At 43.5% G+C, this 15,391-nt stretch overlaps 1 protein-coding gene across 3 annotated transcripts in view; it reads right to left on the bottom strand.

Moving 5' to 3' along the window:
* Positions 1 to 928: 928 nt before the first annotated feature.
* ENTPD5 (ectonucleoside triphosphate diphosphohydrolase 5 (inactive)) overlaps positions 929 to 15,391 on the bottom strand; it is a 37,124-nt gene continuing 22,661 nt past the window's right edge. For all 3 annotated transcript variants that reach the window (XM_055131045.1, XM_055131046.1, XM_055131047.1), the window contains exons 7-16: positions 12,193 to 12,268; positions 11,569 to 11,604; positions 10,978 to 11,066; positions 10,591 to 10,670; positions 9,744 to 9,805; positions 8,654 to 8,755; positions 7,667 to 7,807; positions 5,970 to 6,026; positions 4,364 to 4,479; positions 929 to 1,212 (exon numbers count right to left, since the gene is read on the bottom strand). In XM_055131045.1, the coding sequence (XP_054987020.1) occupies positions 1,126 to 1,212; positions 4,364 to 4,479; positions 5,970 to 6,026; positions 7,667 to 7,807; positions 8,654 to 8,755; positions 9,744 to 9,805; positions 10,591 to 10,670; positions 10,978 to 11,066; positions 11,569 to 11,604; positions 12,193 to 12,268 (846 nt within the window). In that variant the 3' untranslated portion in view covers positions 929 to 1,125. The remainder of the gene's footprint in view (positions 1,213 to 4,363; positions 4,480 to 5,969; positions 6,027 to 7,666; positions 7,808 to 8,653; positions 8,756 to 9,743; positions 9,806 to 10,590; positions 10,671 to 10,977; positions 11,067 to 11,568; positions 11,605 to 12,192; positions 12,269 to 15,391) is intronic.

The following is a 15,391-nucleotide window of genomic DNA, read 5'->3' as shown; positions in this document are numbered from 1 at the left end:
ACACACACAGGCTGCAATAAGGTGAGTAAGTGTTCATTAGTCCCAGGATTTTTGGGATTTCTTTTGGTCTTTTGGGTCACACCTGGTGCTGCTCATGGGTTACTCCTGACGGTGCTCAGGGGACTATATGGGATGCCAGGGATCAAACCCTGGATGGCTGTGTGCAAGGTAAACACCCTACCCACTGTATTATCGCTCCAGTACCCTAGTCCCAGGATTGACCAATAAATCAGTGAGAAGGTTTATATGAAAGCCAAACTCTCCAAAACACATCCTAGAGACTGGCACACAACCTTCTTTTTTTGGGGGGAGTGGGGTGGGGTAAATCCAGTGATGATCAGGGGTTACTCCGGCTCTGCATTCATGAATCACTCTTGGTGGTGCTCAGGGACCACTCATGGAATGCCAGTGATCAAATCTTATTTGGTTTTGTGCAAGGCAGCTGTTGAAGTATCCTCTGGCCCCTGTACCTTTGCTCTTAAGGCTAGGATCTGTCTGCTTCGGAGCTGCTCTCCAGCCTGCTAACCAACTTAGCTGGTTGGCTGAAGCTAGCACAAAGTAGTATGACAAATTTCAGACATGGTATCTTTTTGTTCCCTTGAATTACACATGAAAATGCAAAACCAGATCAAGTTTCCCTTTTTCAAAAGGGGTGGTGGGTAGAGACAAGGGTGAGGTGGAAAGTATGAGAAAAACAAGTCTAGAAGCAGTAGCTATGGGATTACAACCAGTTCATTTAGTGTGAAAAAGGACAATTCAAATGTTCAGAGGAATGAGGCACTCAGTTGAAATGAGATTTTCTTTGGTTCCCAGGGTCTGTCCCTGGGCCCTCCAGGTTAATTCCACAGCCCACAGCAATTCCTTCTGGCTCCCGGTGAGACAGGAATCTCAAATATTTAGACTCTAGTGCCAGCTCTATACACAAGAGTAATGATGTAAAAGTTCACATTTGATGTTTAAAATTAATAAAACCCAAATCTCTTGATTCAAGGGCAAGACCCATAGACAAAGCTGATGAAGTTCCAGTCAAGGCAGCTCCCCAAGGCTGGCTAGAACGAGATGGGGTCTTCACTCCTCCCCTGACAAAGGCAGCAGCAGATGTGGCCTCTGAGGAAGGGTGTGGCCTCAGTGGGACATGCCCAGAGACTGTAGCAGGTGAAAAGTGGCCCCCAAGGCCCAGCCCGTTTCTATATTGTTCACTTTCTTTGTGAGCTGTTAGGGAAGAAACAAACAGCTTACATTTTCATCCAATTTTCAACATTAGCAACCAGGACACAGAAAATATCTGCAAAGATAATCCATGGGCAAATCAAAATATGGATACTCCCTTCACTCTGTTTCTCTCTTACCTTGTCCTACTGGACTCAGATAGAATTTGTTTGTTTTCATTTGGGGAACACAACCAGCAATGCTCAGGGGTTCCTCCTGCCTGCACTCAGGAAAAACTCCTGGTGGTCCTTGGGGGACCATATGGGGTGCTAGGGATCGAACTTGGGTTGGCTGTATGCGAGGGAAGCTCCCTACCCCCTGTACTCTCTCCGATTCCTCAGACCAACTTTTTGATCTCTATATTTTTGGCTCAGGACTTGCTATATTCTGCTTTCTAAATCATCTATTTTTCAAAAGGCAACTTATGAAGGAATATTAACGGACAGAACAGTAAATATAAGACCAGGAACTGGGAATAGATAGAGAAAAAATATTAAAATCTCAATTAATTCATACTTCATAAGGAACTGCTTCTTCTCCAGCACAAATGACCAAGATACTAAAGACATTCTAGGTTAATCTGTGCCTTAATTAGTACAAAAATCTTGGGTAAAAAGTTTAGAGCCTATTTCCTCAAAACATGGGGATTAGATTAGAGTTCATCAAATTATTTTCTTCAGAATTTAACAGGCTTTTTGGACGTGTTTCAAAGAAAAAAGGAAAGCCAAGAAGTGATGGCATTTCAGCTCCCCAACCTCTACTTCTATCAGACCTCTTAGTGTCAGTTTAATGGCATTCTGCCTATCTGTTGACAATGCTACCATTACATACAAACATCATATACGATCATTTATAAAATGTTAGAATGAATTAAATTTTGCTTCTAACTTCTTGTAACACAATAGTTTTGTGTTGAATTGATGAAACCTTATCATTCTGCCAAAAACTCAGAAGAATACATACTTCATGACCTTGAAGTTTAATCGGAGACACATGAATTAAATGGGAGTGCTCCTCAGCAAATGTCCTTCCTCTGCCCTCAGGACTGCGTTGGCAGACTACATATATTGTCTGTCCTGGACTTCCGTATTATTTTACTGGGGGAATCTTCCAAGTAGTGCTCACAGGGCTCAGGAACCACTCCCGATGATATTCGACAACCAGGCTGCACAGCTCAATGCTAGGACCCAAGGATGCAGAGCTGCCTGAGTCTGGCTCGCTGGGGACCATAGTGATACTTCAGCATGCTTGGCGGCCTCCAGGGGCATACTCGGTGGTACTCGAGGGGCCATGTGGTGCCAGCATTTGATTTCAGGTAACCACTTAACTATCTCCCAGATTCTCTACTCCTGATTAAAACTTAGTTGTTGTTTTTTTTTTTGAGGGAAAATTTGGGCCACACCCGAAGTGCTCGGGGGTTACTCCTGGCTCTGTATTCAAGAATTATTCCTGGGGACCATATGAAGTGCAAGGGATAGAACCTAGCTGGCCACATGCAAGCCAAATATCCTATCCATTGTACTTCAGTTCCTCTGCTGCCATTTAAATAAAAACTAAAAGGATGTCAGTACTGGAAATAGCAGAAACAGTCCTTTGATTTCTTGGTTATCATTGAGGCCTAAGTAGAAGAAACTTGTTAAGGTTTAAGAATGACTTTTGGGCCACACCCAGTGGTGCTCTGTGCTCAAGGATCACTCCTAGCAGGTTCAGGGAACTATATGGAATTCTGAGGATCGAAATAGGATTGGCCACCTGCAAGTTAAGTATCCTACTTGCTGTACTATCACTCTGGCCCCTAGGATGACTTCTTTTACCTACAAATTTATCCCCAACTGCTATAAAATGTCTACCAATAATGGATTTACTAAATGTGAGACACTGTATGTCATACGCATTATCTCAATTTTCATAACAGCCTTACAAAATACCATGTTTATTTTGGATGAAGAATCTTAAGATTTGATAGGGGGAATCAAATAGCACAAGTAGAAGAGTTAAAAGACTTACAGAATTCGAACCTAATTCAGATCTGATAGCGAATCAAAAGCATGCATTAAAATGACTACTGGCAACTACTGCTTCTGTGTTGAGTACGGCAAATGGCAATATTCTTGATAGATAGACTTTAACTTCAAATGTCTTAGTACAGATGAATTTGTGAATTTGTGTAACAGAAACTGAGCAATACAAAATCACTGGGAACTGAGGCAACAGGAAAGGGAAATGTCATAAAGGAAGGTGGGCGTGGGCAGTTGCTTTAGAAATAAAATACAATTCACTTACTTGTTTCCCTAAAAATTCTAAGTTGCCTTGTGCCACAGCTATACTTTAGTCACACTGCCTCTAATAGGCTGTAGGTTATTCGAGGGCAAAGAATTCACCATACTCATATTTGTAACTATAGTATACAATTATTAATTTGTGATATGGAAACAAGAATAGAGTGAACAGAAGAAACTCATGAGTTTAGAACAGTTGAGTGTAAATCACTACAGATAAAGCTGAGTTTGCAATGTTCTGAAACAGATGAAGAAAGACAGGGAGACAGAGAGTGAGCCAAGACTGTAAGTGTAAAGCACACGTAGGATATGTAGGATATAATGATCCACGAAAAAATGGTCTTAAATAAAATACTCTTGGGGACAGCTTATAATACCACATGTCTGCTCCCAAATAAAATTAGCTAATGGGTGGTAAGTCCCTGTGGCTGCCCCAGGTCTCCCCAAATAGAGCAAATTTTGTGTTTTGGCCACAGCCACTTCCCATCATTTTGCCCCTGCCCATTAATCCAGTTTCAGTTCCAGCCTGGTAATCATGCCACCAGACACAGGGGACGGGGTGCAGTATTCCTAACCTGTGTGTTTCCTTTGTTCCTACGCCTGAGTTCTGAAATTCATTTAATAAGCCATGAGACTTTGGGCATGTTAATTTGGACTGCAAGCCTTTCCGTGACCCTGGTAGTGTTTTCTTGGTAATGGCTTAGAATCTGTATGCAAGGAAGGAATTTCCCATATTCATGTCTTGCATAATTCCTTGTCCAAGACCCTTATTAATATACCACTTAATTCCACCTATGACAACTCTTAATTAATGAACAGGTTCTTAACACTTTATTCCCAACTCCCAAATAACAATTATTGCATAGCTCTCTTACCTGTAAGACAGTGCTCTCTGCAAAGCCAAAGCCATCCTTCAGCAAGGCTGTGATGTAACTGAGATCCATGCACAAGAAGGGACTGCCCGAGCTGAAGTTCTCCAGGTTATCACATACTACCGGTGACAGAGGAAAGAGTGGAATTCTAGCTAGCAGTCACCAGAGGGGTGAATGGTTTTCTCTAAATACAGACTTAGAACAATGAAAGAATTCTCTATCTGCCAGGTGCCTGGGAATGCTAGAGACTTGGACTAGATCCATACTTCCAGATTTATTATTATTTTTCAGTTGAATACCATGCTGTCATCACTGGAGAGATCAACCAAGCAGATAATCAATAGGGGAAAAACAATCTCTGTTTATAATTTTTTTTTTTCTTTTTGGGTCACATCTATCGATGCTCAAAAGTTACTCCTGGCTGTGCACTCAGGAATTACTCCTGGCAGTGCTTGGGAGACCATATAGGATGCCAGGGATTAAATCTGAGTCTGCCCTGTGCCCCTGTGCAAGGCAAGCGCTTTACCAGTCGTACTATTGCTCAGCCCCCTCATTTGTTTATATATATATATATATTTTTTTGCTTTTTGGGTCATATCCGGCAATGCACAGGGGTCATTCCTGGCTCATGCACTCAGGAATTACCCCTGGCGGTGCTCAGGGGACCATATGGGATGCTGGGATTCGAACCCGGGTTGGCCGAGTGCAAGGCAAACGCCCTACCCGCTGTGCTGTCGCTCCAGCCCCATTGTTTATAATTTTTAAACGTTCATTGCGGTTCTATAATTTACAATACTGTTATTGGTGGTTTACCATGCACATAATTCCAACACCACACCCATCACCACTATACCCACCTCTCCGCTCAACAATACTTTCATAAAACTACAGTGTCTGAAAACTTGCAAATTTCTGACACTACAACATATATACTCAATGTGCTCTGCTAAATTTCTATGACCTATTGTGGGACTAACTTTTAAAATCTCATACATTACTAAGCTGAGGCCCAGATGATAAGGAAATACCAGTTAGCCCTATATTGGTGTTGCTGGATAAAATCATCCATGAATAAGATTATTTATTTGTATTTTTAACAGACTTTATCAAGGAAGCCTCTGTAGCTGTTTCCCACATATTCTTTAACACTAAAATATTTTAATTTTATTATTCTGCTGTGTTTTGAGATGGGGGGCTACACCTGGTAGTGCTCAGGGGTTATTCTTGGCTCTGTACTCTCAGGAATCACTCACGGGACTCGGGGACCATATAGGATGCTGGGGACTGAACTTGGGAAGGCCCCATACAAGCAAGCATTCTGCCTGCTGAACTATCTCTCTGGCCCCCCTCCCACACTTTTCAATGTCACTTAAATGTCCTTTTGTTTTTGTGGGGGGTTTTGGTGTATGCAACTCCGGCTCTGTGCTGGGTGTCGCTTCTAGTGCTGCTCAGGAAACCTGGGCTTCCCTCATGCAAAGCAGGCTCTCGGCACAGCCAAGTCCTCTGAAAGGCTTCCTGTGACTGGCACTGGGACTCGGGGCAAGAGCACTGCAGCTGAAAGGCGTGCAGCCTCACAGGCCCACCTTCAAGGGGTACCACTGATACTCACCTTCCCTTGCTTTTCTTGCAAAATCTTCAACTTTTAAAACACCACCCTTCTCATAATCTGAAATTAAACAGAATGATCTAAAAGCTTTCAAAGAAACAAAAAAAATTAACCTAGGGATACTTGTAATAATGAAAAACTGGAAATAAAACTGCCAACATTAGAGTGTGATAAGCCATATATTTTATGATAAATTCATACAATGTAACTTATGTGATCTATACCATTCATCTAAAAATTGTATATATGTCCGGGGGGCTGGAGAGAAAGTACAGTAGGTAGGGCGTTTGCCTTGCACATGGCTGACCTGGGTTCAATTTCCGTCAACCCATGTGGTCCCCTGAGCACTGCCAGGAGTAATTCCTGAGTGCAGAGTCAGGAGTAACCCCCGAACATCGTTGGGTGTGACCGCAAAACCCAAAAAAATTCAAAATAAAAAACCAAAATTTTATTTATGTATATTTAATCACAATCCATATACTAATCCATAAGAAAACAGCAGAAATAAGGAAATTAGTCATTGCCACACGAATGACAAAGCATGTACATACATTCTCACAGATATAAATATAAAACATTCCTATTATGATTTTTTAAAAAAAATCAGAGGAGGAAACCACTATGGCTTATAAATATGTTCATTATTTTCACTGGGGAGGGCTGGGCCACACCCTGCAGTACTCAGGTTTTACTCTTGGCAGTGCTTGGGGGACCATGTACAGACAGTGTCAGGGATGGAACCAAGGCCAGCTACATGGAAGGCAAGCACCCTAGCTCCTATACTATCTCTCAGGCCCTCTGTTCATTATTTCTAGGTATTTTATTTTGTTTTAGTTGTGGGGCCATGCTCAGGCAGTGCTGAGGGCTGACTCCTGGGTCTGCACTCAGGTATCACTCCTGGCAGACTCAGGGGACCGTAAGGGATGCCAGGATCAAACCACGGTCAACTGCACGCAAGGCAAGAGCCCTAGCTGTGTACTATCACTCTGGCCCTTGTTCATACTTTTAACTTAGTGATAATTTCTTGGATGCATACATAGTTAAAACTTATCAAACTGGGGTCTGAGAGAGAGCTTAAAGGGCTGGAACACATGCTGTGCACACTGAAATCCCACATTTGATTCCCAGAACCACCTGGTCTTCTGTGTACCTCCAGGATCAAGCACATCTAAGCATCAAGAGATGTGTCCCAAAAACAGAAACAAAAAAACTGTATACATTGTAGCAAACTGTACATACTGCATACATGCATTTTGTCAGTTATATCTCAGTAAATGTTCATTTATGCCAGAGGTTCTAGCTCAACCGCAGGCACTGCCCTGCTTAGGGCCCCCTGCCCCTCCCCCACACTGCTGGGTGTGAAGAGTGGTGCCCAGAATCATTGCATCAGAGGCCCATGCACTGAACTTCCCAGCCCTCACTGCAGAGCCGAATATTTCTGGGTACACATCTGGGCCCCAGAGGGCTGCCAGGGAAATACCTGCCCAAAATAAATATGTAAGAGGGTCCGTATTTATTTTTCAGGCTATTTTCTACCTCCAAATGACTCTAACTCATATTCATGCTTGCACTTGGGTGATGACTAGCATGTGACCAGATCACCTTTGACAAAGCCTGCCAAGAGCCTGCTCCTCCCTGGCCCTTCCCCACCACAGCCATCCCCACTTTCCTTCCTGGACTGCCACTAGGAATGAACTTACCAATCAGGTCGGTTTCAGCAGCTCGATCATAGTAGTAAGAAAAAGCATAGAAGGAGCTTCTCCGGATCTCGTCTGGCTGATGAAGTTTGCCTTGGACCACCCTCAGCACTTCGGCATAGCAGGGCTCAAAGCCCATTTCCCCTGCAAGGGAAAAGGGGCAGAAGAGACCAGGTGAGAAAAACGGGGGAAGGACCCTGTCTCATAGGTAAGATGCTGGAACTAACGAAAAGAGCAGGAGGATCAAGGAAAGTAGAAGGCTGCGGCTAAGAACAAAGGGCTGACGAAAGATGGACAAGCTTCAGCTGCCTTATCACTCTGAAGAAAGGCACCTCTTCTCCACAGCAGCTCATCTCCCTCACCAGAGCTCTCAGTCCTAACTAACTCTGACCTGTTGCCTGACATTACGCACCAGAGAATGTAGGAGAGGTATCCAGAAGGACACCTATTTATTTCATTGAAATAATCAAGTTTCTTCTTTGATATTAAGATCCCAATTTTAGGTTCTTATACCTTAAGCAGCTAAAAGTTAACTGACCCTGAACCAATTTCACTCTGCTGAAGACAGTGACCTTTCATGGACTAGATTTCTAATAGCTGCATCCCACTGGGCCACAGAAAGGGCAGGACATAGAGAGTGGTACCTGCCATGTTTACAGACACAGCTTCCCCTGGAGGCAGACCAAGATAAATTTTGAATCATGAGAAGCTTCTCATGAGCGCAGGAAAAAAATTTCCCATAGGATTTTTTTTTTTTTTTTTTGCTTTTTGGGTCACACTCAGTGATACACAGGGGTCACTCCTGGCTTGGCACTCAGGAATGACCCCTGGCGGTGCTCAGGGGACCATATGGAATGCTGGGAATTGAAACCCGGGTCGGCCACATGCAAGGCTAACGCCCTACCCACTGTGCTATCACTCCAGCCCCAGGATTCTTCCAGATTCTGACTGTGAAGGTAACATTAACCCATGGGGGAAAGTATCACTTGCCTTCTTGGTTGCCACCATACTGGTATTTCACACCCCCAAAGATCCACTCCGCTTCCAACCATCTTGGCAAACATGCACTTCGGAAGGTGTGCCCCTCAATCCCTGAAAGAAATCAGATCCAAAGTAAGAGGCAAAGGTATGAGAGAAAAGGAGGAAGAAAAGCAAGAACCAGTGACGCTGAATCATCCAAGATGGATGGTCCTTAAAATCATGAATCAATACACAATTACATCCTATGACAAGAATTCCTTGGTTTTTGTTTTGTGGTGCTAGATATTAAACCAACCCTCTGAACCATCTTCCTGGCCTCTGACAGGAATTCTTAACTCAGGTTTATAGGGTTAATTAATCCCCTGAAACTATAGGGAGACTTGTTATTTTTACAGGGAAATTCTAATGCATCTGGTAGAAGGATCCATGGCTTCCGTCTCATTTCAGACGAATCCAGAAGCTACAAGAGGGTAAGTCCCTCCTTTGTAAAAACAGAAGAGAATACTGTTCTGCTTTCCTCATCAGGCTGTTGTGAAATGAAATCCACCTGAAGACCCACTGTAGACTTGGGAACGACTACGCATTCATCTTCAGGAGACGGGCACCATACAAAGTGCACTAACTGTCTAATCTCATTTCAGGTCATGAAAAGGGTAAAGAAGTTAGTCATCTTGCCCCAAATCATAAAACTGGGGCTGAATCCAGTTCTGCCTGACCCCAGAAGCTGAGCTCTGCCTCCTCCCACCACCTGCAATGAGGGATCTGGGTGGGTCCAGGCTACTCCCGCCCCTCCTACAGAGAGTAAGGGCTGGAGGAAGCTCCTGCACACACTTCAACCTGCTGTCCACACACTCAATTCCCTGTATTAAATAAATAAATAAACAAACAAACAAACACAAACAACCCTTACTCTAGAAAAGGCCAATAATGATCTCAGAAAACAAAAGGAATTTGTGGCTACTACATCTATTATACAGCATGCTTTTTACATCAGTACAGCCCTGTCCTCCACAGAATCACTGCCTAGTTAGGGGAAAAGCAATCTGAGTGTCAGTAGCGCTCTCACCATACCCCACCCAGCACAAGCACCCAGACGAACCTTCTGTTTCCAGGGCTCCCAGGGTTGCTAGTCTCGCAGCTTTCAATCCAAATCCCAAGTAACTGTAAAATATAGGACTGATTTATGCAATGCTGCTCTTTCGAGTTCTCCAACTTAAGAGTTACTTCTCTCAAAAGTCTCCCTCTGGAGGGAAGAAAACCTTTTTCTTTGTCCTATTCATCTCATTCAGTAATTTCCACAGTTTAGATCAAGGCCATGCAGTAAGAACTTTCCAGAGCAATCATCCTGCTTCACACCCCTCACAACTCCTTGTACCATCCCCAGAAAATTTGATTGTCTTAGTTCCCAGCCCCATTAGGACCAAACAAACAGGCAGGATTTTAAATAGCTGAAGATCAGCTCAAAGGCACCAGCAGAGAGACTTTTCTGTCTTGTCTTTTCTTTTTTTTTCCCTTTTGGGTCACACCTGGTGATGCACAGGGGTTACTCCTGGCTCATACATTCAGGAATTATTCCTGGCGGTGCTCGGGGAACCATACGGGATACTGGGAATCGAACCCGAGTCAGCCATGTGCAAGGCAAGCGCCCTACCCACTGTGCTATTGCTCCAGCCCCTTTTCTGTCTTTTCTAATGAAAAGTCTTCTTTTCCAAGTCTTCTCTAGGAGAACTTCATTCTTTAAGTTACAATCTTTTGAGGCCAAGAGTGGAGAAAACCCCTAGGTCCCTTGAGTTTTGGTAAGCGGTCAGTGTTTCAATAATAGGCCTGTGGGGATTGACACTGACTCTATAAGGCTAGTCAGATACAGTAACTCATGTGAAAATACTCTGAAAAGTTTGAAACATCATACAACACAGAATATTATTCCTCTCCCTGCCCCTCCTCACCTATGTGTATAGAGTTTATAAGTGCTGTTAAACATCTCGAAGGAAGTGAGGTAGTCCCTTGGGGTTTTTTCCAGGGTTTTCTGAAAATCAGAAAACAAAAAACACTAGTCAGGATCTGAACTGTCTGATGTTTTTATCATCACTATCCCCATTTTTTCCCCCAAAATCAGAGATGAAGGAGACAAATTGCTAATCTCACAAGAGTTGAGGAAGAGTGAGTGGTCAAGGCTAAGGTCACTCAGTAATGAACTGACTTAACTCATCCAGTACGTGGTAGAGCGGCTAGCTGAAAAGGGGAACGGCTGGCTGAGCACCCCCACAGGTCTGAATGAGGGGGTTCTTAAATCAGCAAGACCTGCAAACCAGACCTTTCTGTACACGACTCACCTCTAACTGGGGCAGGAAGGTGATTTGGGTGGAGGCCCCTCCCAGGTCGAGGGTGCCCACCGTCTCCTGGCCATGACCATGCAGCTGACCTGTGAATGAGAGCCAACTCTGACCATCTCTTCTTGTATAGTGCAACCCACCTCTCATACATTTCTCTTCTGATCTTGGAGAAATACTCCCATGGTTACTCAGGGACTCCTGCCACAGCTGAAGGCAACCTCTAACCACCATTTCTGTTTGTCTTGTCCTTTCATTTTTAATTATGGGGGACAGTGGTACTCAGGAACTACTCCTGGCTCTCTGTTCAGGGGTCACTTCTGGTGATGCTCTGGGGAATGTAGTGCTATGCCAGGGGTCAATCCAGACTCAGTCACATGCAAGCAAGTACCGTGACCCCTATAATATTTCTCCAGTCTCACCTTTTATTTTTAACAAATTGGGAGAAACCCGTATTTTGTTCCCTGGCCATACATAAGTGATACTGGGACATGGTAGGTTGGAGGGGACCAAACTCAGACACGCATGCTACCACTTGAGCCATATTCCTAGCCCCAAACCAGTATGGTCTTAAAATAAACTTAAAAGTTTTACCTGTAAGAAAATTCACAGTAATCCAAGCTAAGATGCCTAAAAGGGAAATAAAGACAAGATCACTTTTAGGAGTATGCTCCTGCCTTCTCTGGCCGCATCCTGTGTTTCTAAATCCATTAACACTTTCCTTCTTCCCCATCCTTACCTTTCCCCTTATCCCATTCTCCCTCTCCTGTTTCCTTTTCCTTAGACTCTGTTCCCATTTTTTTTCCCTGTGTTTTATTTTTGAGGAGGGCCACACCCAGTGGTACTTATGGATTACTCAGTACTCAGTACTCAGAGGACCATGTGGTGCTGGGGATTGAACTTGAGACTCCTACATAAGAAGCATGCACACCAGTCCTTTGAGCTACCTCTGTATTTTCCCTGATTTCTTTTATCACATTTTTGGGGGGTTTGTTTTGTTTTTGTTTGGGGGCCACACCACTTAAAGCTCAGGGGTTAGTCCTAGCTCTGCACTCAGAAATCACTCCTAATGGTGCTCAGGGAACCATATTGGATACCAGGGATCAACCCCAGATCTGAGCACATGTAAATCAAGCTCCCTACCCTCTGTACTATTGCTACGGCCTTTAATTAATGCCAACCCATTCCCTCTAATTCATATATCAACACCTCTCCCACCTTCATTGGATCCATCCATAATGCTAACACTGTCATCTGGTACCAAGAAAGGTGACTTCTTGAAGATTTCTTCTACCTAAAAAAAAAAAAAAGAAAAATTTTGGATTCTAAGGCAATAAAAGCAGTTCCATATTTTAGTTGTCCCTAACAAGACTTAGAAAACTACTCTAATTATTTCCTTGGTAGTGGTGGTGGTGGTGGTGGTGGTGGTAGTGGTGGTGTGTGTGTGTATGAAGGATAAACTCTCAGGTCAATGTAATAGAATTTTTTTTTCTTTTTGTTTTTTGTTTTTCTTTTTGAGCCACACCTGGCTGTGCTCAGGAGTCACCCCTGGCTCTGCACTCAGGGATCTCTCCTGGTGGGCTTGGGGGACCATATAGGATACCGGGGATAAAAACTGGGTTGGCATGTGCAAGGCAAACACCCAACCTCTAGAATCTTTGCTTTAAGTATAATCCTCAATCAACCCATCTCAACTTAGAGATGTCTTGACCCAGGAAAAGGCATATACTTGATCTTGCAAACTCAAATAAGAATCTTCCTGTTAACTCAGAGAAGGGATCACCAACTATAATGTAGTCGAAGGCCATGTGGGAGAAGGGAGTTGCGGGCTGAATGAGGGCTAGAGACTGAGCACAGTGGCCACTCAACACCTTTATTGCAAACCACAATAGCTAATTAGAGGGAGAGAACAGAAGGGAATGCCCTGCCACAGTGACAGGGTGGGGTGGGGGGGAGATGGGATTGGGGAGGATGGGAGGGATGCTGAGTTTACTGGTGGTGGAATATGGGCACTGGTGAAGGGATGGGTTCCCGAACTTTGTATGGGGGAAGCATAAGCACAGATGTGTATAAATCCGTAACTGTACCCTCATGGTGATTCATTAATTAAAAATAAATAAATTTATTTAAAAAAAAAAAAGAATCTTCCTGTTAAAAAAAAACAAACAAAAAACCTGATAAATTCTACCAGGTTACACATTGGAAGCTGAAGGGTCTTTTACTACTCTGTTTCTTAGATAAGTAGACAAACTCTGATAATAAAAGCAGGTCTGGTGGCTCCTGAAGCTATAGACAAACAATTGTTTTCCCATTCAATTCTGCAGGCCTTTCCTTTCCTGATAAAGGTGCTCACTGAGGTAATCTGCTGTCAGTTCCTGATTGATCCTGACACATGGCTGGAGCCACAAAAGTCTGGACAAAATCAAGATCTTGTTTTTCTGTTTCTGTGCCACACCCAGAGATGCTCAGAAATTACTTCTGGCAGTGCTCAGAGGACCATATGGAATGCAGGGGGAATTGAATCCATGTCAGACACATGCAAGGCAAAGGCCCTACCCACTGTACTGTCAGCTCTGACCCCTAGATCTATTATCTTAAGAGATAGTAATGATGATATCACATAAATGTTCCTGACTTTCCATGAAAACCAGTAAGTGATGTGGCTGTTTTGAGGAGGAGAGGGATAGCGTTTGGGCTACACTCTGCAGCACTCAGGACTTACTCCTGGCTCTATACTCAGGGCTTACTCCTGGTAGAGCTCGTGGGACTATAATCAGTGCTGGGAATTGAACTGTGGTCAGCAGTGTACAAGGCAAGTGCCTTAAATCTTGTACTATCTCTCTAGCCCACAGTCTGCTACGTCTTATTTTCATGATTGTCACGGAGGGACAAAAGATTTCCCAAGTAGTGGGACTGGCTATGTGGATCAGTGGTAAAGGGCCTGCCTTGCATGTGTGAGAACCCACATTCAACCCCACATCATTAGACTCAAAGACTTTTTTTGTTTTGTTTTGGGGTCTTACCAAGCAGTATTTGGGGGTTATTCCCAGCTCTGTGTTTAGGGGATGACATGCAGTGCCAGAGATTTGAATCAGAGGCACGGTTACCACAGCAAGATGCAAGGCAAATGACTTCCCCACTCAACTATCTGGTGCCTCAAAAGATTTCCAAGGGACATGGAGATAGCTCAGAGGGAGACACGCTTGCCTTGCCTGTAGCTGTGGCAGCCATGACCCTGGCTCAAACCCCATCATGCACAAATGGTTCCCTGAGCACTGTCAGTGGTCACTCCAGAGCACAGGGTCAGGAATAGCACCTGAGCTATAGCACCAGATGTAGCCCCTCCCCCCAAAGAAAATATTCTTAAGATATTTCCTTTCGAGTGAGACAGCATGTCCTGCAGTGACCTCTGGACCCTGTTTCAACCAGGAAAAGCCAGTTAAGAACCCATAAATAAGTTTTAGAGAGAAGATAGATAAGCAAATAGGAATAAACAATGAATTTCTGTTCTTGTCCTTCCCACTCCTTGCCCTGCCCACAGTTTATTTGCAACACAGCAGTCACGCAGCCATTTTTACTTTGTTTTTTACTAAACAAGTAAAATCTACCATATCTTTTCCTTTATCTGCCTCCTAGGTCCTCTCTCTACTCTCTCAGGTAACCTGAGTTCTGTTGTCAATGTTCACTGCTTTGCATTTCTAATTTATTTTGTCTGTTCATCAATCTTATTTCTTATACCACACACCTGGGTGAAATCCAATTCAGATCTTTTCCCATCTAACTTATTTCACTTTGTGTAATCCCCTTGAGTTTTTTCCCTTCTGCTACAAACAGCAGCGTTTCTTTTTTGTCTGAGGGATTCAATCCAGGTCCTCACGTACGAAGAGCATGCACTCTACCACTGAGTCACAACCCTTAAGCTTTTTTAAAAATAACTGAACATTAGGGGCTGGAGAGATAGTACAACAGGTAGGGTGCAGACTTTGCATGTGGCCAACCACTGTTTGAACCCCAGTAACCTCATCTGTGATCCCTGAGCACTGCTAGATGTGATCCAAAAACAAAACAAACACAAAATAACTTGAGTATCATTCCATTGGATAAATGTATATCTTCTTAATCCAGCCATCTATCAAGGAGCACTTCAGTTGCTCCCACATTTTTTACTATTACAAGGAACATTGCAATAAACATTGGGATGGATATAACTTTATCTATTAATGTTTTGTGATCTTCAGGAAGTTACCCAGACTCAAATTAATGGGTCATATAGAAACTGTCTTTAGCAAGAGGAAACCCCACACCATTTGCCTAATTGGCCATACCAGTTTTACTGCTACCAACAGCAAGAGTTCCTTTCCTTACACCTTCATCTACATTTGCCCCTTTTCATATTTAGTTGGTGGAGATGATCTGG

Source organism: Sorex araneus, chromosome 3, assembly GCF_027595985.1.
Source record: "Sorex araneus isolate mSorAra2 chromosome 3, mSorAra2.pri, whole genome shotgun sequence".
Lineage (NCBI taxonomy): Eukaryota > Metazoa > Chordata > Mammalia > Eulipotyphla > Soricidae > Sorex > Sorex araneus.
Note: the sequence above shows the minus strand (reverse complement) of the source record. Positions and strands in the feature narration are given on the sequence as shown.